This window comes from Leptosomus discolor, chromosome 7 (genome assembly GCF_034619465.1).
Source record: "Leptosomus discolor isolate bLepDis1 chromosome 7, bLepDis1.hap2, whole genome shotgun sequence".
Classification (NCBI taxonomy): Eukaryota; Metazoa; Chordata; class Aves; order Leptosomiformes; family Leptosomidae; genus Leptosomus; species Leptosomus discolor.
In genome coordinates this window covers 13,620,004-13,644,719 of record NC_141397.1, presented here as the reverse complement: position 1 = coordinate 13,644,719, position 24,716 = coordinate 13,620,004, and the positions used below count along the sequence as shown (strand labels likewise).

General features: G+C 36.7%; 1 protein-coding gene across 4 annotated transcripts in view; it reads left to right on the top strand.

The window, feature by feature from the left end:
* Positions 1–3,897: 3,897 nt before the first annotated feature.
* TBC1D5 (TBC1 domain family member 5) overlaps positions 3,898–24,716 on the top strand; it is a 192,942-nt gene continuing 172,123 nt past the window's right edge. For all 4 annotated transcript variants that reach the window (XM_086467911.1, XM_086467910.1, XM_086467909.1 and 1 more), the window contains exon 1: positions 3,898–3,997. In XM_086467911.1, the coding sequence (XP_086324037.1) occupies positions 3,898–3,997 (100 nt within the window). The remainder of the gene's footprint in view (positions 3,998–24,716) is intronic.

The following is a 24,716-nucleotide window of genomic DNA, read 5'->3' as shown; positions in this document are numbered from 1 at the left end:
TTAAATGTTATTTTTTTGAGCATTCCAAACTTACGGGTTTTTATACAGGAAGAATGGCAATGCTGATGAAGGCATGACCGTGTAAGAAAGACTAATATATGGCAAGAGGTGATAGAAATAATACCATGTATTAGAGCAGCTAATACAGAAGGCAAAAATTTTGTAAACTCTCAGGTGCACGAACGTCCTTATGTCTAAAAATTAAACAGCAGACTTCAAGGCTAAGTACTCACTAAGAACAAGAGCAGTTCTCTGAATTAGAATGGGTATGTTAAATCAAACTACCTAATGCAACGAGTAGTTGATCCCTGCTGTGTAGAAAGAGGTTGTTAGTATGGCAGATGTTAGTAAACACCAGTTAAGTTTTTCCTAATGGAAACAGGTTGATATTCTATCACCTATGGGATATGGAGGAGGTCATGAGGAGAGAGGATGATGTGCTATAAGCAAGTATCTCCATAGAGTCCCTTTAATACCCAATGGAATTCTGTGTTGCAGTCCATAAGCCTTTCTTTCGAGGAATTATTTTGTCTCCACTGAGAAACTGGGCTGACAGATCACAGATGTCCTGACAAGCTGCCGTCACTGGAGAGCAAACTGGATTCCCTCCAGATGTGTTGATCGGTGGGGAGCAGACCTGTGATGCTGTCCTTTGTGGCATCTGAGGGCTCCCCCTGCTTGTGTACTTCAGGAGAGTAGCCAGTCAAGGAGTTCATATGCCTGTCTTTTCCTTGGGCTCATGAGCGGATTAGTGTCTCTTTTCATTTCCCCACACTAGATAATGTTTCATATGCAGTCTTAATTATTTTTTCATGTATGTTAAAGAATAGTTGAACTCCCAAGGCAGGGATGGGTGCCTGGTCTTCAGGGTTTTTTACCCCTTCATCTTTGGAGGAAAGAAGAAAAAAGCAGGAGTAGATAAAAGATTGACTTTTAGCTTTGACTGAGATGTTAGGGTTTAACTAGATAGCCAGTATTGTGTCTTGTAATCTAATAACTGAATTTCAGAATTTTGTAACACTTTTATTGTTTCACATTGGGAGTGTTTTTAAATTGCATCTTGTTTAATATGAACAATATATTATAGGCCATTACAAATCAACCACAAACCTGTAAAGAATTAATCCGTCTCAGAGTAAGATCCCAAGTGTAATCATAATTGTTTAATAGTTCTCTCTGTTAGAAGAGCTGAAAAGAACTTAAGTATAAAACTGTAAAGAAAATTGCTTGGACTAAGGAGTGACAAGACTAATAGGTAGTGAAATTTTTTTAACACTAATCAAATGTTTCCGTAAACAAACACAAGTAACTGATTAAATCACTGTGCAAGTATCAAAAGTAAATCTATTCAGCTGTTTAAAACTGCTCTAACCGTCTGTAGAGTAAATTATGGCTCTTGTATGTTGTAAAGGCATGGCATTTGGGGAGTATTTAAAAAAAGAGACAGTGGATACAGAACAGAAGGATATAGAAGAATGAACTTACTAGAGCTAATTTCATACTGTGTTATGGATGTAAGACAATGTAAGTCTGAAGCATATTGTGTCTTAACTAAGTGGTGGCTGCTAAAACTACAAAGACTGACAAGGTCATTTTGTGCCTGGTTTTGGCTTTGAAAGGCACTCAGGGTTGTCACTTGGTCAGATGGTGTAGCAATGTCTGAAGGACCATAAAAATAAAAAGTTAAACTCTGGCAGCATGGTTCAAAATAAGTGTGTAATTTTTGTGAAGACAAAATCAACAGATCAGTACAAAGGTAATTGCAATGGTATAGCAAAGGGAACAAGAGCAGCAACTAAAATTCCAGCAGGAGAAAATTATAAACATCTCTTTCTGCAAAGTTGTGGTTTGGTTTGGTTTTTTTAAAGTAGATTCTTTCACATTTTTTATTTATTTATTTAAGATATCAGGTAGTTAGAAACATCTCTCTCTATTATGTAGCCATAAGACTGCAGGTAAACATTGAAATGTTTAAGTGGCTAGCAAAGTGGTAACTTTTTCTCCAAGTTGCCATTCGTGCATTTTTCAGGATTATGGTTTATAAATTACTTAGGAAAGACATGATGTATACTTGCATTCATAATCCATTTTGTTGAGCTAGTACAAAGAGTTGTTCAAGGCAATTCTGTGTTTTATCATATGATTATAAGATTGTAATAATTTAACAGAAAGGTGTACCACTGCAAAAGTGGTGGGTCCTACCTTCCCTCGGTTCCTGGCTGCTTGTTCCCAAGAGCTCCAGATGTTCTCTTCTAGCTAAAAAGCAGTGAGAGATGATGATGGAGTCATTTCAGCACCACAATAACACAGGTGCCGGGACAAAACCCCCAGGGAATACAGCTGAGAGAGTATCCTTTCAGAAATGGTCTGGACACATTGGTTTGAAGGAAATGCCTAACAGCAGCCCAACTAGCTTTCTTTATTATTTAGTTTTGGAGTTTTTTCACATAACTTAGTAGGAAAGTTAAGCAGATGGATAGTCTGTAAAACTGGAAGGGTCTTGAGAATCCCAGTCTCCTTTCATTTATTGACCATAAACTGAAGGTATAAGGCATATATGGTCAATGTCATACCTTGTAAGAACCAAAGGAAAAGCGTAATTGGTGATTTCTGAATTGATAATATACCGATCCTGAAAGTGTAGGTGCATTCTATTCTATTCAATTCTATCTTATTCTGTCGTATTCTATCACTCTTTGTGTTTGTCTTTGTATATTTCTTTTTAAATATAATTTTCTTAGAGTTAAAAAGTTGATACTTGTAAATGAAGCAGTTACAGTAAGTGATATTTAAAACTCAAATGGCAGTTGTAGGTAGCTACTTAGTGTGCTTGGGCAAGTCAAACCTATTTGGCTGGCACGGTTCTTTTGTGTACAAGTTAGCTACATCTCTTTCAAGCCGTTAATGAATTGCTGTGCAGTTACCAAAATGCATCTTGACAAACGTACCCTTGCACTGTTAATGCACTGGAAAGGTCGTTTTTCCTTCTTACTGCTCTGACCATAACACCATCTGTTTTCCACCCTTTTACTGGCATCCTCTTGTTCATTGCAACAAATATTAGCTTCCAACACTCCTCACATGAGCTTGGAACATAGTTCTTGTTCGCTTACATAGTGATTTGAATGCCATTCATCAGCCTGTGATGGTGAACCAGCTTCACCTACTTCCTGGCTTTTTGGTTTTGTGCTTTCTTCCCTTTTCCCCATCATTTTTGGAAGAACGTCTTTGTAAATATTCACTAGCTAGCTGATTATGTTTCTTCAAATGCTTCTTTAATGTATCTTTCTAGAAAGGTAATATAAATTTTGATAAAACCAAATTCAGCCATTGTACCAGTCAGTATTTTCTCATTCTCGCTTTTTGCGTGTGTTTGCGTCCCTCTCTGTGTTGCCTTATACTCGACCTATGATTTCTGAAAAAGTAATGGTTAAAAGAAAGTTTTTCTAGGCTGCCCTGAGTCCAGAAGATTGATGATGATGGGTCTCACCTCAGCTTTGCTCAATAACCTTCATCATCCCCGAGGACTAGCATCAGCTCTCCCTGGAATCTGACTAAAAGATGAGTTGAGGTAGTTAGAAAAAGGAAGGAAAGAGGCTCCTGCTCCCCTTTACGGTTTTTTGAAACCACACTTGGACTTTTACTGTCACTGTGATAGAGTTGGAGGTACTATAACAATTCTTTTGGCCTCCAAATAATACAACATTGAAACGGAAACACTGTTGTTCTGCTATTAGACATCTAATGGTGATGCTATGCCTGGAAAAAAGGAAGGATTTTAAGCATTTTTGCTATTGGCTTGCATGACTGAAAAATAGCTAAAGAAATACTGAAGTGTTTGTTTCTGGTTTTTTCCTCCAGATAAATACCCTTCAGCTGGAATTTACTGTTGCAAATATGTATCATTCTGTGTCTGAAACCAGTCACCCTTTGCAAACAGAGGAACAAGAAATAGGCATTGATCCCTTGCAGAGTTACTTGCACAAGCCAGGGGAAGGTGAGTTTTGTATTTCTGTACTTTTTTGACTTTGTACCCAGAAACCTTATTTAAGTGTGTCATGGTAACTGTACCTGTCAAAATTTGTTTAATTCTCTCAATGAAGTTGAACAGGGCAACTTAAAGAACGTTTCACAGAGTGTGTGTAGAACACTCTGACACTAATGAAAACCACAAAAAGTGAATTTTCAATTACAGACAGAAACGTTAGCCAAATGTTTAATGTGCTGTCACCTTTTTTTAATCATAAATCAAACACTGACTTCAGTATTAGAATATTGAAATGCAGCGTGGCTTTATGTTACTTTATCAAGCATGGGCTCTTACATTGCTTTGGTTTTAGGGATTTTTTTTACGTTTTCCTTTTTTTTTTTTTCAATTCTGCAGTAAAGTTCAGTGTGTTATTTTATGCAAATAAAAAGGCTGATTTTCCTTTTTTCTGTTTTGACTCAGCACCTGTATTCTTATTTGAAAAAAAAAAAAAAATCCTGGAAGTTGAGATAGGATGAACAGGCTCTGAAGGTAGAAATTACTATGTAACCTAAAGTAAATTAATTAAGTGCAGTATTTGGAAGACTCTGATGAACAGTGAGAACAAACTGCTTGCATAATGTAATGTATGTCTGTGTTGCTTGTCTTTTCTACTTATTTGCTAGTAGTGACAGTATAGTTGGTTCGAAGAAAATGATAAGCTTAACGAGAAAGCTCGTCCTTGTCATGAAAACATTCCTCAAGTACTCAGTTATACACAGTGGCACCTTAACTACCTGTAATTTTCCAGTCATTGAACACATGTACCAGGAGGGCAAAATAAAAAATTTATTTTAAATTACAGAGTTGAAACAACTTTGTCACATTTCCTAAGTCCCTCACCCAGATCAACTACTCTGTGTGGGTGTATCTGTCTATAAATCTTCTGTTTAGTAGTGCTTATTAAAAACGCTATGTCAAGGTTTGCTTAGTCAGGTTTATTAATTCAGTTTATAAGAAGCTGATGTTTTGCTGTAAAATATATTGGTAAAACTTCGTTGTCCCTTTTAGTGTGGGTTTTTTTTTTTCATTTTTTCTTCATTGGTTTGTAAAGCTTTTTCAGTGTTAGAAAAAGAGAATGAACATCTAGGGGGAAGTATTTTAAAACCTGACGATTAAATGAAATAGCTTTTCTAGGTCAGTGTTCCTCCTCTATTATATTTGACATCTTAATGACATGGAGACATTTTAGTTTGATAAACTAAATGCATTTTTGTACGAATTTTTAGAAACTTGAAAATAATCTTTTGCCATAATCTAAAATAATAACCATTTTCCAGAGGAAATATAGCTTGCTTCTAGTCTACTCCAATTAAGAAAAAGATAAGCTTTTTCCTCTAATTTTTTTCCTTAAAAAATCCTGGTAATTCTCTGAACTCTGTTTCAAGAAAAAACTAGATTTCTACCCCATTAAAAAAACACTGTAAATTAATTTTACCCTTTATTTTGCCCAGAAGTGATTAGTTACCTTGACTGAAAAGGTTTCTCATTTTTATCCCAACCTTAACATTTCTATGACATACAAAGTTATTAGTATTGAATTGGTGTTTAAAAGTGCCATTAATTCATTTACCCCAAATGTTCATTAACAATGTAAATGTATGCTGATGTTCTATGAGACAAGGAAGTGACTAATGACTCTTCGCACTAACAACACTTAAAATGAATAGAAACTTTAGATAGCTAATCTTGAAGTAATCAAGACCCTCATTCAGCTTGGCATCTCTGTATGCTCTAAAACAGCTGTCAACTGTTAAAAATATATACACAACACACACATACGCACATGCGAAGATAAAGATATGTAAATACATGGTTCCCCAAGTCATAAAGGTTACCAACTATGGTGCATTTTTTATGTTCTATCTATGTAAATATTTTATATAAAGCATCCATTTCATCTTCATAGGTTTTTTTACTGTGAAACACATACTGCATTTTAATTTGAAACTCTATATATCCAAAATAAGTCATTGAAGTTTTAGTATTTCATTTTAAATAAAGCATATGCTTGGATGTTGTTAGGTCTTTGGGCATCAAAGTATACCGTCGTTCCTGTCCATACAGTCTGTCCATCATTGCCTTCACAAAAGTATTTCAAGACAAGGTTTTTCAAATTGACCTCCATTTTCAGGCATGATACAGAATCAACTGGGTGAAAATCTGTATCTTAAAGTCTTCTATATCATTTATCACAAAAATATGAAGGAGAGGTGTTCTGTGCAATACAGTAGAGTATCAGGACATCTGATTTTTTTTATGAAGCTGTGCTGAATGCTTAAAGTATTACCCTGGAGGCAAAGTGATAATGTCTTCACTGAGATGAGGTAATAAAAATAAAGCACGTCACTGGTAAGGATGCTGAAAATAAATATTTAATCATAGATTTAGTCAGTTTTGAAAATCAATACTTCATGCCCTACAAGTATTTTTAGTATGTGCAACTGTTACCAAGACTTGATGGAGAACCAGGAGATGTCATGTCCAGCTGGAGTTTTGAAATTCTCTCACAAGGCATTTTCATAAAATGAAAGAAATCTCAGAAATACACGGATTGCTGTTGGAAGTATAGCTGGTTGGAAAACTGCATGCATAGACTACTTTTTGATCATTTGCTATCAGCTTGGAAGGATATATTGAATGGGATTCCAGAAATATGTTGATTGAGTCTATTAGTACTCAGTGCTTTTATTAAAATCTCAGTGAAGGTATAGAGAGAAAACATGGCTTGTTTTGAGACAGGGCTGTTAGCACAATGGAGGGCAGACGTACAATTAAAATATTCTTGAGATTTTGGAGAAGTGGCCTGAGAAGAGTAAGACATGGTTCACTAGGAACAGCTGCAAGGATTAGTGTTGCAAATGCTAGGCTGGAGATAATTGCCTATTTGAACAAATAAAAGTAAAGCATTACAGATGAGGTGAGTCTTATTTGGAGAAAGATCTGGGCATTCATAGCATTCCAAATTTTGTGTGACTGAGGAACTTTGGATGCTGAGTTATGATAAGTCATGAGAATGTGCTTGTTTGCAAGTTTAAAAAATTCAGGATAGGTTGTTAACTAATTGACAGTCAAGATCTTTTTTCTATCCCTTTAAAATATTCCCCAAAAAAACAGATAAGATAGTATTTCAGTCTTTCTCTGATGGTTGATTTGGCCTATGTTATTTTCCTTGCACCTGATTTTTTCTTTCCAAGATAGAAAAATGTGCATTGCATATATGCACTCATATATGCTTTTTTCAGTAGCATTTTTAATCATAGAATGGTTTGGGGCATCAAAAGAAGCATGGATAGCAGGCCCAGGATGCGATTGCCTTTCTGGGCTGTGAGTGAACACTGCTGGCTCATGTTCAGTCTTTCACCCACCAGCACTCCCAAGTCCTTCTCCTCAGGGCTGCTCTCAATCCACTCATTGCCCAGCCTGTATCTGTGCTTGGGATTGCCCTGACCCAGGTGCAGGACCTTGCACTTGGCCTTGTTGAACTTCATGAGGTTTGCACAGGCCCACCTCTCAAGGCTGTCAAGGTCCCTCTGGATGGCATCCATAACCTCCAGTGTGTTGATCGCGCTAGAGAGCTTGGTGTCATCAAACTTGCTGAGGGTGCACTCAATCCCACTGTCCATGTCGCTGACACAGATGTTAGATAGCACCAGTCCCAATACCAACCCCTGAGGAATGCCACTCGTCACTGGTCTCCAGTCGGACATCGAGCTGTTGACCACAGCTCTTTGAGTGCGACCATCCAGCCAATTCCTTATCCACCAAGTGGTCCATTCATCAAATCCATGTCCCTCCAGTTCAGAAGCAAGGATGTCATGCAAGACAGAGTGAAATGCTTTGCAGAAGTCCAGGTAGATAATATCAGTTGCCCTTCTCTTATCCACTGATGCCGTAGCCCCATTGTAGATGGCCACCAAATTTGTCGGGCATGATTTGCCCTTAGTGAAGCCATGTTGGCTGTCACCAATCATCTTCTTATTTTCCATGTGCCCTAGCATAGTTTCCCAGAGGATCCGCTCCGTGATCTTGCTGGGCACAGAGGTGAGCCTGACTGCATGTAGTTCCCTGGGTCTTCCGTTTTCCCCTTTAAAAAATGGGGGTTATGTTTCCCCTTTTCCAGTCAGTGCGAACTTCACCAGACTGCCACAACTACTCAAATATGATGGATAGTGGCTTAGCCACTTCATCCACCGGTTCCCTCAGGACCCGCAGATGCATCCAACAGGGCCCATGGACTTGTGCACCTTCAGGTTCCTTAGTTGGTTGGTAAGTTGGTAAGATAGGTAGTTTCTTTCCAACTTAGATAATTGTAAGAAATTCGTGGCAAGGATTCTCACTTTTGCAATCTAATACTTCAAATGGAAGATTTTAGTTCTTTTAAGAAATTTTAATTTTGGATTATATCCTTTGGATCTGGTTGTATTTTAATTTACATGCATGTATGTATATGTGCATTCTTATGTTAGCTTTTGACGACAATAAGTTGATCGTATCTTGCTACATTTTCTGTTCTAAGAATCTTCATGATATTGTTTGTTTTATTCTAGAATATTTTTAATTATTCCCTCTGAAATGCAGAACTTTATCAAAGAAAATGATGAATCTTATCTTTTTTTGTCTCCATCAGAGACTTTATAAACCTTAAATACTTAAAGAGAAATTTCAGAAATTTTGTTCTACGTTCTCCCTTTGTATTGCATCTGACTAACTATTCTGTTCATTTCCAAGTACTTGAGGTTTATATTACATTGAAACAGGATAACTAGGTTAACTGTTTCCAAGCTGCTGAGATTTTTACTTTGACTTATAGCATTCACCACATTCCGACACAAGTTTTGAAGAGCATAGTAGGTAGTATTCCCATTTCATTGATGTAATGAGAAAGTTGATCCTCTAAGGACAGACTGGAACAATGCATTTAATACTGTTCAATTTAATTTGCTCAATATCACAATTAATACAATTAAGGTCACTTGAAATGAGACTGTTAACAAATTTGGTAATTTAACAATGTCAGTGTGTTCTCACAATTACATTTGCTTTAATTAGTGTACAAGCTATTACTTAATAGCATACTTCACATAGAAAAATGTAATGTGTTCTTTGTTCTTAGTAGAAGAAAAGGGGAAATACTTAATAGGTCTGAGTGTTTTGGATTTAGAGTTTGGGGGTCTATATTTCATGTCTAATGGCGATAGTTGGTGGTGAGGACAGAGAACGCTGATGTAGCTGGAAGGACAAAGTCACTACTGGAGCATGTGACTAAAATTATTCCAGTTGAGTTAGATCAGTTAACCTACCTCATACTTACTTATCATTGCATCCCTCCTGATTCTCAAGGCTGCCATGAAAAAATATGAGAGATGGTAAGAGAGCATTCGTATTTCCATTTTGACCATATTCTGACCATTGCTTATCTTTGGAGAATTTTACTGTTCTGGTGTTAACATCTTAACCGTGATCACTAGAAAGTATTACCATGTAGAACTATGCCTTATGTGGAGATTATGACACATGGTTTATATCAGTGTTATACAGAAAACATGTAGGAAACAGAGGGGAGTGTAGTAAAGTAAATGCCACCTTCTCTGGACCTAACAGGACCCACATGCTATCAAATAATTGCCAAAAATCTTAAGTGTAATTCACATGGGACTGCTTTGGTCTTGGGTACATCCTTTCACATTTGTTCTAGAGTTAAGTGAATTTTTGCTGTCAGAAAATTGTATTACCTCGTAATCAGTCAGTAGTTATTCGGTGTTAGGAGTTGGGGTTTTTTGCCCTTGCAGCCCCCTTCAGTCTGGGAGATAATGCTAATGCAGTTTGCCCCATATGGCATTTATCTGTCTCTGTTTTTATAGGTCATTTCTGTGGTTACATTTAAAAGAAACAACCACAGAGGTCTAGTCCTCTCTATGTGAGAAGTACATTCCTAGGTAAAAGCAATTGAGAATGCAAATATAGTGAGTTCTTGAAGCCTTACTACTTTCTTATCAAATATTTTTCACCAGTATATTGTGTGACATCATGTGTGTCATGTGATGTGTGTTCTTTCATCTTCTCCCCAGGGAGGGACGTGTACATGAAGTATAGCATTTAAGAGTCTTTTTAAATATGCATGCTACTCTGTGTTTTCATTAGAAAGACAAGATTGGAATAGAGACCCTCTTTGCATTATATTGGAACAGAAGATGCTGAGGGTTGTGATTGTTCTTAACGCCTTTGGGATTTTGTGCTATGGTTTGCACCAGGCCCTGAAAATGCCCCGTGTCCTTCATTGGCGAGTTTTACTCTTCAAACAGAAAGCTGCACTGAGCCCCACCAGCACTGTTGCTGCTAGTGGTCCTCTTTCAGAACCCTTGCGCTGCTTCTCCTGGGCTTGGCTTTTCCATTAAAGGCACAGCTATGCTAGAGGAGAAAGAGCTGTCTTCAGTCTGGTTCGCTTGATATTGGATGAGTAAAAGCAAGAATGGTTTTTACATCTTCAAACACCATATGCTAAGATAATAAGCATTTTACTATTAATTTATTATTAATAACTACTGTTTAGGTTGCTTTTAATTGAGGAGCAAGAGGATTGTGGTCACAATGGCTAGTGGAGCAACACAGTATGTCTTGAGCTAACTCAGCCCGTCACTAGCTCCTTCCCTACAACTCTTCATTTTCTTCTCTTTTCTGCATTAGAAATACATTGTTATTAAGAGATCAGTTAATGGAGGAGCTATGCATGTTTCAAAATACATATATTTAGTATAAAGTTCACTGAAAATAACCAGCATACAGTACATTTTTTCCTTTAAAAGCTGTATTTGTATGGGTATTGACATGCCCTTAGAAATTTGCCAGTTGTGGGCCCTTTGGTTTTAGTGCCTTGTTGCAAATTTGTATTTAGGAACTGCAGGAGTATTTTAAATTACTTCAGTTGTGGGAGTGAATGTGAGTAGCTGACACAGTCTTGTGGGTTACTGGCTTCCAGAGTTGGATTTTCCTCTCTAGAATTGGTAGCTCCAGTGTTTTTGGTGGGTTTGCATTAATTGCACATGATATAATTTTAGTTGGGAGGTTATATTGTGGCGTGGGTAGCTGGCACAACCATCACACAGGGAAATTGCTTTCAATGCTTGATAAGGCAAGTATTAGAGAATACTTTTTGGACAGCAATGTCTGTAGATCTAAAAGAAATCTAAAATGTTAATTTGGAAAGTTCTACTTTAAATCTGTGTATGAAAATAAGACCATTCTCACTAATGACATTGGCACACTACGTTGGTTCAGTCATCTCAGCTGGGAGTTTCCAGTTCTTTCCAGATACAGCCCTGCCCTAAGACTAGCATAAATCACTTGTCAGCCTCATGTCATTCTTCTACTAACTCCTTGTGACCCTACTTTGGGAAAATCTGATTTCAGTGTTCCCTTTTCTTTTCCTAGCTTTTCCCAAATCCAGGTTAAAGCTCAGCTAGTTGGCTCTCATCTCGCTTCCTGCTATACCTGTAGTGTAATACATGTGGTGTAAAGCAAAATGATGCAAGTTGAATGACAAAGAAGGATTTTTTTACTAAATTTTACATGCTTAGAGGGGCTTAAAGTACCAAGCAGAATTTTTTGTTTTAACTATAGTAACCTACTGAACAACAGAATTAAAACAGAATAATCTTTTTTAATACAACCTCTGTAAATGTAATTAAGAGTATGTTAAAAATAGCTTATTATTAGAAGTTATACAGAAGCTAACGATGAGAATGGAATAATTCTTTGAACATGTTACTCAGACTTGATACAAAAATATAATATGAATGTTACTACCTGTAAACACCTCACATATTAAGTGTTTCCAGGCAATGATCAAATTATGTTAAATGGCTGTATCTCCTACATATGGAAAAGGCAGATTCCCTTAATTTAAAAAAAATTGAACTGTACAAGTTTGATTGTACTTGTGTATGTATAATAAAAGACTAGTAAATCAGAATTCTAGCTGAGGCCAGCATGATTGGTACAGGATAGTAATTAAATGTTTGAGTTCGCTTCTGTCCTGACATACAGAAGATTGTAATTTACAAAGCAGTCTGTGAATTGTGTGCAGCAAGCTGATGTTACAGACCTCTATATCTGAGATTAAATGTATTTTAAAACATTTTGAAAGAGTTTAACTGCCACAGATTTGATTGTATTAGAAATTGATTGCTCTATATAACAGAAATATGTCAGCACAGACAGGATCTTTCCTGTCTTTCATATACATGGACATTTATAAAGATCTGGAATTCCTTATTTTAAAAAGAGAAGGGTTCAACCTACTTTCACTTAAGTGCCAAGTGGTACTGCAAAGCTTCGATTTTAGGCTTCTGATTGACTAATAAGCCTTATTTTTTAGCCTCCTTGGGTACCCCTGTCCTTGTCCTCTTTGGAGGCGCAAACCTAAGAGGTGTGGAAGGCGACAGAAATGAAATACGGTCATACTTATTTTAAGTGGTAAGAAATTATCTGTTAAGATGTGTGTTATTTATTGACAATCTGGCCTTTTAACAAAGAAAAATAGGCCTATGCTTAGATTGCCACTGCTACAACCAAAACAGCTGATACTTTAATGAACAACATACTGAGGGCCATTCAGGACATAAGGCAAATTAAGCAGGTTACAAACTGCATATCTTCTGTTTAGGTATAGGAGATCTCCCCAGCTCTGACAATTAGCTCCACTGATCAGGCAAGCAGATAGACAGAAACAGAAGGAGGCCATTTGTATCAATTTGAGGAACAGAACTAGTAATGAAGTAAAATATCTGTACCAGGTAGCTTCACCTCCTCTTTGGAGCAGATATTTTTAACTGCTGGTTTCAGCTTCGCAATAGAAAATAAATAAATAAATATGTGCTGCTTAACAAAAGCTTATTTTCTGTTGTTTACAAATCGAGAGCAAAGGAATAATAATACTTCTAACCTAGAGGTTTTTTTAAAAAGGAGAAAACATTTTCTGGACACACAAGCAAATATGAATCTTGGTAACCTGACAGCTTTGTTTAAACGTTGAATTTGAGTTTCCTTTCATGAAAATCTTTTCAAAGTACAGCAATTCAGCTGTGAAAACCTGAATACATTAATGATGACAAAGAACCTCTGGAATGAGCCAACATTTGTTTTTGTTCTTTTACAACGTTTCCTGATGAATTGCACATACAAAAGTGTTGCAGGTTATTTTAATTTTCTTTTCCTACTTTGATAATAAATGTCTCCACTGTTTACCTTTTTGGTTAAGGTACCTTATTATTACTAAACAGCTTTAATTATTTATAACAGAATGACTGTGAAAGATGTTTCTTTGATGTTAAAAAAGTCAGGGACCTGATCCTGATCCTATTAAAATTAATGGCTAGGTTCCAATTGACTGTAAAGGTAACAAGCCTTAGTGCCCTTATTGTCTAAGGGAAGCAGTGATTTAGCCCAGGGTACTGGATTGTGGTTAGTTACTTGGAGTTCCTGAATTTTGGGAATATTCAGATTTCAAGCATTTGGTGTCAAAATTTGGCCAGGCAGAGGCAAAGTGCATACAACTGACTTTTGAAAGTCCTGCTCTTCATTTTACTCATAAGATACAGAATAATTGAAAAAAGGCTAAGTATACAGGGTAATGGGAGAACACCTTTATCTCTAAACAAAATTAAGTGCTAAAATGGAGGGAGTGGGAGAAATGTGCATAGCCTTTCTGCTTTTGTACATCTTTCTCCCCAGTCAACAAAATAGCAAACCAACCCAAGTCTAAACAGTATTGGATAAGGAACATCATGTTTCAAGTGCATGAGCTTATCTTCAAGTCTTGTTTTGTATAAGTGAACTGTTGCTGGGTTTCGTTTCTAAATATTTTAAACTTCAGATTTATATGGATATATAGATACACGCACACTTATGACAAGGTTGAACACTTCTATCAGATCTAGAATATCTTTTCGTAATTCGTAAGTATCCCTGCTCAACTTTTTCATCATGTCGGCTGTTTCTGTGTCAGTAATCATGTGACTATAATGTTTCAACTGCAGTACAAATTACACAAAAGACTATAACAAATTAGATTTATTTTCACTATTTGTGACAATTACACAAGCTTATGATGCAGTTTTTGCTCCATGGCTTGATCTGTTTAAAAAGGGAAGCAGGACTTGGGATGTTTGTTTTGCACCTGTGCCTTACCTCATCCTATTAGAAGTTGTCATATAACAAAGAAGCTATGAAATTAATTCTCATAACCACCACAGGAAGAATAACAAGACTGTGTATTCTCATGCAGTGGAAATTTGAAGCAGGTTGAAATGAGAAGCCTGGTTCATAAAGAAGTCTGTAGCAGGGCTTGGAAGTGGACCCAGGTAGTTCAAGGTCCAGCAGGCTGTCACGGTGACAATGCTGCCCTTCAGCTCTTGCTTTCTTCCAGCCCATTTTTGTGAGGCAGGTAGCTAATTCAATAAAAAAAGGCTAAATTTGGTACATGTCAGAACACACACACAACCTTTCCATGATTTATATAGAAACATAAAATAAATAAGCACTTGTCAACTTAGAAATTTCAACTAAAAGTATTTTTGGTAATGGAAATGAAAGATATTTTAGAAGATGCAAATCATTGTCACCTTTTCAGTATTCTGAGTAATCAAATAAAGTTAAAATGTTTTGAATATGTTAAACTATTCCATAAACTTCTGTAAACACTGACTCAGTCCAGATTTATATGGGTGTTACTATTAAAACAAGGTTTGGCCACAAGTTTAGGGAATGTTACTCCAGCCTAATGAAATAGTTATCAAAGTTGGTTTGTTTGTGCTTGTTTGTTTCACAGTTTTTGTATCTCAGCATTACTAGCCTCTGTCTTAAGAAGAGGAAATATACTAAAACTTCTTAAGAGATTTTTTTTAAAGTAAGCACTACATACTGTTTTTACTGTTTCATTAACTTATTAGGTACTGGGGGCATTAGCTGGCTTGACATATTCCTTGATGTACCTTGCCAATCAATGAATACAGTGGTACCTTCATACTTACCCTGCAGCTACTGTTGAGGTAAATGGAATACCTGTCCATTTCATGGGAAGTCGGTGGGAAGGTTAAAAATCAGATTTAATATAAGTAATCTATAATGGCCACTTAAAAAAACCCACCTGCTCTAATTTTCTTCTGTTAAATATCTTAATTCTGTACAAACAGCTGGCAGTTAAATGCTTCTGCTTGGATACTAGAGTGATAAACAATAATGCATAGACTCTGGGATAGGAAGCCTGCACTCATTTTTTAACAAATACTATTCAGTTTAGTGCAACTGGGACCAGGTAACCAAAATGTTAGCAGTAGCCCTGTATGATAAATTTCTCCGCTAAAATTTTGATATCCCATTACAAATTATTATTCTTGATCTTCCTAGAAGTTAAAAGGCACAAACTTCATCCAGATAAAGCTTTTATGGTGGTGATAATTCTTTTCTTCTGAGAAATTGGATTTGTAATGGAATCAATGATTTAACCTTAGGAAAAATGAACTGTATAGTGTTTCAGTACTAAGTGCAATTGAAGGGATAGAGTTCTCATGTAATATGTGTGAAAGTACTTTTTTCAATGATGTGAAAATGTTTGAGTTTCATTATAGTGGGGTACGTTTTCTATATGTTAGTCATAATATTTGAAGATACCATTGTTGGTTTTGTTTACTTTTCATTTGAAATATTTGCAGGGTGGAGCAATGGAACATAAATCTGTCCATTAGTGGGCTTTTCTACTTTGCACTCAGATGAATTCTCATCAAATTTGATTTGCTGACTGGTGGCCAGAACAGATGTTATCTTAATGGAAGAGAGAAGCATATTGAGCCACAGGGCCACCTCCAAACTTCTGTGACCCAATATTGGTTCATTGTTTATTGAAGTATGAAAGAAAATACTCCTTTGCAAAAGTGTACAAAGCTCCATTCTGAATTATGACAGCTAGGTGGCCACAACATTATTAGCTACACTAAGATGGAGATTTTATTGCCAGAAAAAGTGTAGCATTAATTGTTGCTATTCTTAAAAAAACCCGCACATATATACCCTGGCAGATGAGTTTGTATCTTTTGCTTATTTGAAAGAAAGAAGGGATATAAATCAGAGCTTATACTGAAGACTCTAACTCCATTTTGGGGTTCTTTTGACTATAACCAGTGAAAACATCTGTTTTGAAAGTTCTGGAATTAAAATTGACAATTTTCTGCAGGATTAAATTTAATGTATTTTATAAATTTATATTTATGAGGAACACATGACAGTTTTAGTTGTGGCATTTGCATGAGCTAAAGTTATGCCTTTGTAACTGTGCCATTAGCATAACTACTTGTTCAAGTGAAGTTATTTGATATTGTTTATTTTTTTTAAGAAGCTGATTTATAACATACTTCTATCAGAAGCAAACTTCTGGTTTGGAAAAATACCATGTAAACCTTGTATTAAATGCTCCTTGGTGCTTTAAAAAAAAAACCATATAAAGTCTATATTAAGTGATCTTTGGCTCTTTCTCATGTATTTAATTTTTGCAGGAAAAAAAGATATTTTTAAAAAAAAAAAAAAGCGGCTATAAATAAAACCCACAGATTTAATTCTGGACATGAAAATTCTGCTGCAGATTTTTCATCTTGGAATTAATATGATATTTATGATACTACAAGTGCCCTAGATATTACAAATTTAGGAAGATACTTGCGGGTTTTCTGCGATTTCAAAGACACTTACTCATATCTGTCAGATTCAATTTGAGATTCCTATGGAAAAATGAGCCTGCATTTGGTATCTGGCATTTGCATTACTTGGCTAAAGACAGTTTTATTTTTCTGCATAATTAGTCTGTTCCTTGCTAAAGCTGTAGCTCAGAGCAGCAACTTTGAAACTTTTGAACATACCAAAGTGGTTTTGGGTTTTTTTATTAATACATAAAGATGAATTTAAGTTGAACATTGTATTAACTGTGACAATCTCTTAGCTCAAATACAGAAGTCAAATACTTGTGATTTTTGTGAAGCTGAAATCAGTTGTCAACTGATAGCCCCTTTTAATATATATATATATATATATAACAAAATGATAATAATTGCATTAAAACCATACTGAATCTTAAGATAGAAAGTGGTGGCATCTGAAAATCATGTAGTAAATTATGTGTACAGTGGTAATAAGATTACCTGAGCATTGGAAGACCAGCATGGGTCTTAATGAAAGGAGCAGATTTGTACGAGGACCATGTTCAGCCGTGTGCTAGTCCCCCTTCTGGCTTGCCACCTAGATAGCCATTGGTGGCTCAGGCCAAACCACCACAATGAAATTTGTACACCTTGTGTTTATTCCTCTAGGGAATTCCACTAGGTCTTTACTTTGACCATCAAGTGATTTTCTGTTTATAAACTAACACCATTTGGCATGAGAGGTGATGAGTCAGTCTGGGGACTTTCAACTTACTTTAGTAGTTCTCATTTACCAGTTGCTCATAAGTCTGTATCTGGTTTCAATTTTGATGAAGTTAAGGCAAAGCACAATGTGAGGCCTTTGGACTGAATCTGGTTTTTTCTGTGTTTTTTTTTTTTTTTTCCACAAACCATATGTCAATGCTCCAAAGGCCTGTCGTGTGGCTGGTTAAAACGAAATAAAAACACCTGTAAAAGGTCCCACTCTGAGAAATATGTACTAATTTCAGGCAAAAATTCTTCTCATTTGGTGTTTACAAATTGCACTTTTAAAACTTTGCCTAGAGGTAGGGAGGAGTGTTTTAAAAATAAGATGTTTAAGTAAAATGACTGCAAAAGCATGTAATCTTCTATTTTGGCCTATTTCTTCTTCTGAATAAGTTATGCTTTAATAAAAATTAAAGAGCAAGTTGCATTTCGAAGATCAGGTCATCGTAATTCATTGACATTAGGCCACATAACTGAATAATGTCTTACTTCAGTGAAATACATCAAATGAGATCAACAATTATGACTCATAAACATGCCTCGCAGGCATAAAACAGCAGGGAATTAGCATGTGAGGCTGATAAATATGCATGTAAATAAGCTCCCAAAGGAATAACATGGGTTTGATTGATAGGTTTAGAATTGGAACATATGTAAACCCCTTTATTCCTCATTCTGGTGTAGCTAAGTAAAGATGCGTTTTACTTGTTAAAAGTTTCAATAACTTTGTAAATCTTAATGCCACATCTGCTTTTGTGTGTGCAGGCACGTGTGGGTGTCACTTGAGAGATTGATTGAATTGTCTACAGGGTAGATGCCCTCACACTAAGATCGTAGTGTTTGTGTATGTTTATTGAAGCAGTTGTGTATGTGCATGCACATGTATACATATTTGCACACTGTGTATTAGGTGGTGTTGAGTAAAAGATTATTTTGGGTGTTGTTTTACTCAGAATTTACAGTTTTTAAAGTTTGCTTCTTAAGTAGAAAACTGAGTTGTGAGTTTTGGTTTATGCACCAGTATATTTATTTTTGCAAATACATTCTGCATTGAAGGTAATTACTATTTATATTACAGAAAGTCCCACAAGTGCTACTCCATTAAAGAGTCTGGCAGTGATTCTTTATAAACTTCCATTTTTGTTGGCATCTTGCAGCTCGAGCTCTTATCTACAACTTCAAAGTACCTATCACAGCAGTATCTTTATGTTGATCAGCACAAGTGTTTATGCTGTGCAGAGATTTACATCCGTATTGTTAGAAAAGTACATAACGTACTTGTGTTTATAAAACATTAATACTTTACTTTGCCAAATACAGACCAATTGGTTGCCATTGTGATGTGGCCTGGTGTACATCTGTTTTATTACCATTCCCTGCTATTAGGCAATAAAAACTTTTCCAACTGATGCACACTTACTGGTGTTGCATCACACTGTAATTATGCTAAAGTGATCTTAGACCAGTGGCAGTCAAGATGCAAAAACATTTTCAATAGTATGAAGATGTGTATTGACTGTAGATTTTAGTTATGTGTGGCTTATAGCTAAAATAGTCATTCTGGGAGATTGGAGACGGGGCTGGTATCAGAGATCACAGTTGTTGACATGTGAAAACCTCAATTTTGTAATACTTGCCTCTCACTTAGAGATACCTTTCTGTGGAAATAAAGCTCAAGGAAAATGACTTCCATCTGTTTAGATTTATAGGGTAGCAGAGAATATATTTTCCAGTTAAGATCAGTAAATTCAGGAGCTACTGCTTAGTTCTGAAAGCCAGCTCTTTTTGGTGCTTAAAAATAAATTAATAAACTTGTAGCACTTAGAGCCATCAGCATGAAATCTCACATGAGTTCTCACGAAGCAATTTATAGCTACTTTGTATAATTTGTATAGAAATGTTAAGTTGATCCCTGCTCCAACAGCATCAACTGCTTAACCCAGAATGTAACAGCCTGTGACACCAAGAAAAAGCGAGCCCTGTGTACAGACTAGGGGAGGGGATTTTGCGTAAGAGAGCTGAATAAGCAGATTGCTATCAGAAACTGTGATGGACCATGTTTCTAGCTGCATAGCACTGTCCTTTTTCACAGAGGATGCCTAGATATCTCTTGAGCCAACAGAAATAGAAAATAAACCACTTCCCCCTGCCTCGCCCCCCCAGCAATGTGCCCTTTTTACAGTCAGGTCCTTGACAGGCTGTCACTCAGTTTCCACTCCCCAAAAGGAATGTCCTTGAATGGCCCAAGAGAAACCAGAAAATTTTTGCTAAGTATTTTTTTCATTCACCTCTAGAATTTTCCACATTTTCTCCCAACATGTGTGAAGCCACTGGGAAATATGGTTAAATGAGTTAAGCAGACATCACCCATCTGTGCATCTCAGGGAAAATAAAAACAGTGCTGTCCCTCCGAAGGCTTTCTTGGTACATAACCAAAATCAGAACAACAACCACACTCTAAAGCTAAACCTAGGCAAGGCTCTTGCAGGAAGAAAGGGAGGAACACTTTGAAGAAACTGCTGCTTCTGGCTTACCCCAGTCTTGCTGGTGCATGGCCTTTGCAGGACATAAGGTGGTCCTAGTACCTGTGCTCCTCCAAAATGCCTGAAGGCTACCGGACAGCCAAGAAAACCTGACTGTACATCATATCTGCTTCAGACAGTGTTAAAAACCTGGCATTCCGCCCCAGCTCTGAATTTCAGTCCCCTTGCAAGCCAGAATGATCATGTTGCAGCCTTTTCCTTGTTTGTATAAATGTTTTATAATTCTAAATAGAAGGCATCACAGGAACCCTATCTTTGCTTAAGTCTTGATTCACCCTTTAATATTGTTCATTGCTGCTCTTTCTACTACTCAAATGATTTGTAATTTGTATCTCTCAAACGGTTCCCACTTGGATTTCTCATGCACTGAGAAGTCAGATGCCTGACATTACTGTGCAAAGTTAAGTGCTTGGGGTTAATGAATGGCATTAAATTTTATGAGGTCATGTCCAGTAGATGTTAAAAGAAGCTTAAGGCAACTTTATCACTGATAGAAATTAACAGTTGGCACGAAAGAATGCCTGAGGGAGTTCAGTTCTAAGCAAAAATAAAATTGGTGGTATAAAAACTAAAATACAGAGTCATTGTGATTAATGTAAACATTTTTGTTAGGTAATTGGTTACGTGTTGCAGTAAAAGAAATGAGACCTCACAGTTTGAAAGGAAAGTATATTATTGTATTTAGAAAGCAATTAATGTTTCTAGTTAAATAAAAAAAAAATCTACATCACATACAATATTTATATTCTTTCAGTAAATATATAACCTTTGGGGCTATATTTATCAAATAGTCTCCACTTATTTACATTACTTTTTTCTTTGGGCAAAATGTGTTTTCCCTAGTGGAGTATGTTATTTTGTTTCATTAGAACTTTATTTCTACTCACATGCATTTCTTACGTTACAGACCAAATGAGGAAATTCTGTGTGCTTAAGTCATCTAAGGTTTGTGTTTTGGGGTGACTGATGGATGGCATGAAAATTCTGTTTTAGAAAGAAAATGGTTACATTAACTTATGGATAGATCTGGTTTGCATAATTATGTGGGGAACTATTCAGTAATTACGCTAGTATTCACATGCTGTAATTTTCGTCGTCTTTATTCACTGTCATTCCAATGAGAGGAAATGGAAAACTTGTTCAGATGTGTATATTCTTTCTTGCTCAGACTTATATTTTTTTTCTTGCTCTGTCTTATGACCGGCAGTCACAGCATATAGTACTTCTGCAAATAATGCCTGTGCTCAAGTAAGACAGCTATTGTCTTAAATTCCACTCCCATGGTATGTGTATAAATTTTGCACCCATACTTTAAAGTCTCTAATACCATGCTATGGATATGCCTTGTGCAGACCCTTTCCTTTCACCTCCCTTGAGGTCTGTGCTGTCTGGATGCAGTCTGGAGGTGTCAGGCCTGCTGAGAATGCAGAGCTGTAGTATGGAAGAGGTGAAGTTTCTAGATCAGAGCTTTTTTTCCTCTCCAGTTGGACAGAGAGGTACCATACCTGTCATACAGCATAGCAAATCATGGCCACATCCTGAATTTGGAAGGTGAAATCTGAAGAAAAAGTGAAAATATTTTAGAGTTTATAGTCCCCTGGGACTGTTCTGTTGCTTTCCAGGTGATTATTTTTGTGTTTTAATATGAATTGCATATGTGAAATGCCTTTTCACATTTTCCTTAGGTGGTACTTCATCAAATAATGCAAAGTCAAAAAGCTAATGCTCTCTGATGCTGGGTGACATTTTTGCCTTGCACACAGACTGTTTTCTTTATGGCTAAAAGATCCTGTGCGTTTTCTGTCTTAAAGAACTGGGGTAACTGTCTAGAAAAATTGACTACTAGTTAACATTTTTTTCCTATTATTGTGTAAGCTAAATCATGAACCTTTTGGAAAACTTCAATATAATTGTTGTGTGCAAGAAAAATCTAGTCATACTTGTCTAATTTACATTTTTGAAGTCTCGTATTTCTCACCAAGTGCTTTGTTCTTGCATCCTTAGTTCAATTCCACCTGGACGCATTCCTGTGTGACCTGCTCTAGGTGGTCCTGCTCTGGCAGGGGGGGTTGGACTAGATGATCTTTCAAGGTCCCTTCCAACCCCTACCATGCTGTGATTCTGTGAAGTGCCAGGGATTGACACTGCTTATCCTTCTCACAGGAGGGCAAGGGTGGAGAACAGAAATCTGTCCCATGATGGATTACATACTTCACAGAAATGTTTTGTGGGGAGTCTCTTTCTCAGCATCTACAACAGAGGGACCATTGTTCAACAAACTACCTTGCACTGTAGTAAATAGAAGTGTTTTGTCGTTCTGGCTGTCAATTTGATATATTTTTATATTCTGATGTAACTATGGACTTTCATCTCTTACAATATGTAGAGTTGACTGCTAATGCGTATGTACCTTTGCTCTTCAAATTTTTTTAGACCTGTCATTCACAACATGCATCTGCTTTTGCACCAGCAAAGTACTTAGTTGGTGCTCTCCAAATTAACTAAGGGTTGATTTAAAAGAATTTTGATTAAAATCTAATGTTTTCATTATGCTTTGGCATATTTTGATTTGGCAGTTTGAAAGCTCTAGCTCAATACTTCTTATACCATTTGGTGACATGTTTTTTCACCAGAGAAATGTATAGAAAATGTAGGGTACTGCCCCATTTCATATTCTCTGAAGTATGGGACCACTGGATACGCAATGTATTCTGAGAATTAGAAGCCTTAATTATAGCCTCAGATTAAGAGTCTAGGGCTTCCTAGCTTCATCTCATAAAGCCAAGCTAGGCAGCTTTAAGCTCAGGTGTTCCTTTCTGGTGCAGGTTTGCGCTGTATAGTTAATTTTATTAGGATGAGGACTGTTCCATTGGCAGCAGGAAGAACCCTTTCAGGGTTCATTATTTGAGTCTGTGTGGTCATGGTGTTTGTTTTCAGGTTATTTTCAGGTTTTGGGGTTTTTTTCAGACCATCTTGCTCAAGTTTGCCAGGTACTGATGTTGTCATAAGCTATCGGTATCCTTATGACTTTTTTTTTTTTTTTTTTTAAACCATGTACTTCTGAATTGTCTTACCTCTAGACTCTGCTACTGATGAAACATCTCCTTTATGTTTTACCAAGATAACTTTAAACTTTACCCAGAGACTAAGTTGCTTTCTTCAAAATCATTCATGTAATAGGTTTGTTAAGGAATGAAAAAATGTGCTGTTATGAATGATGGATAAAGGAAGTAAAAGTCATATGCACTTCTAAGATGTTGTGTTCATTGTTTAATAAACCATTGGTTATCTCTCTACTTTTGGGTTTTCTTGGTATGTAATGCTGCTAAAATGTAGTACATAGTTACATTATTTAAAACATGTCTTTTCAATAGATACAAGCAGGATCCTATTTCTAACTAATTTAACAGATTATTCTGCAGTTTATGTTGATATAAATCCAAAGTAGCCTGTTGGACCTACAGATCTGACTGCTTCCAGCAGTGCTAAAAGGAGTTGTGGTACGGGAAGAAGAGACTGTAGACAAGCTTCCTGGGGTGATAGGGGTGCTGTGGGTGCACAAGTGCCTCTCTCTGGCCTGAGTGTTTTAGTACTGGCTGCTTCCCACATTGCTTCACATGAGACTTTCTTCACCTCTTACTAAGTGCTTTTAAAACTGTAGCATTTGAGGAAGGTCCAGGCATTGCCCAGGTTTGCATCTCTGTGATGACTTCCTAACTTCAAGCTTCTCATTTGCTCCCTCTTCCTCAGAGCCAGCTGATAGTGCCAGCCCCTCCACAGGATGCCTTTTAGTTTCTCATGTGCCTCAATTTCTGTGTTTCCATTTTTCCATTTGCAGCAACAGTGCTGCTTCTTTTATTCTTTCTGGTTGCCTCCTAACCACAGATGCTGTCTGTTATCCCATTCCAGGTGAGCAAGTAACTAGTTATGCATGTGTCAGCACAGTAGCCACGTGGATCTTCTGATTTCAGGCTGTACTTCTCTGCATGTACGTGCTGGGCAAAGGAAGGTGGTATAGTTTTCAGTTTTCCTGAACATATTTGCACTTAAGGAAGAAGGTCCAAGAAAGTGACATTCTGCTTTCAGGAGAAGCCTTTGACATCCGTCAGTAGTGCTGTAAGTCATCAGCCTGCTGTAGTAGCTCCCTGTGATAAGAAACAGCAAAGGAACAAAGCAGAATCGCTCCTGCTTTTTTTTTTAACCTCTGGTCCTGGTTATCAGGAGACCATCTCCCCAACTTTAGGAGGTGAGGCTGTGTATCACTACCATGTGGCTTCCTGGCCAGGCTGGCCTTTCTCCTCGTTAACTTGTTATTCTGAGTTGAAGAGCAGCTAGCTTCTTGTTGAAAGGGAAATTCTGCTTCAATGAAAAAGCATTTAATCCTTTCTCATTTGTCTTCTACTATTATTTAATCTTGGCAAAACAACAGAATGTTAGAAAACTTCTGCTCAATCATTTTTGCCTCTGTTGTTTTCCTGTATCAATGGAATATGCATTACTGCTTTTGAGTATGAAAATCAAACTATACTTACATATGATTTATTATCCCAAACAGAAGGATTGCATCTATCTATAAGATAGAAATGTGGTTAAAAATAGGATGTAATTGAAATAAATTAAAGGACAATAGTAGCCTTCAAACATATAAAGAGATGGCGTGTTTTTCTTATTGTCAGTGTAAATGGTCTCTGG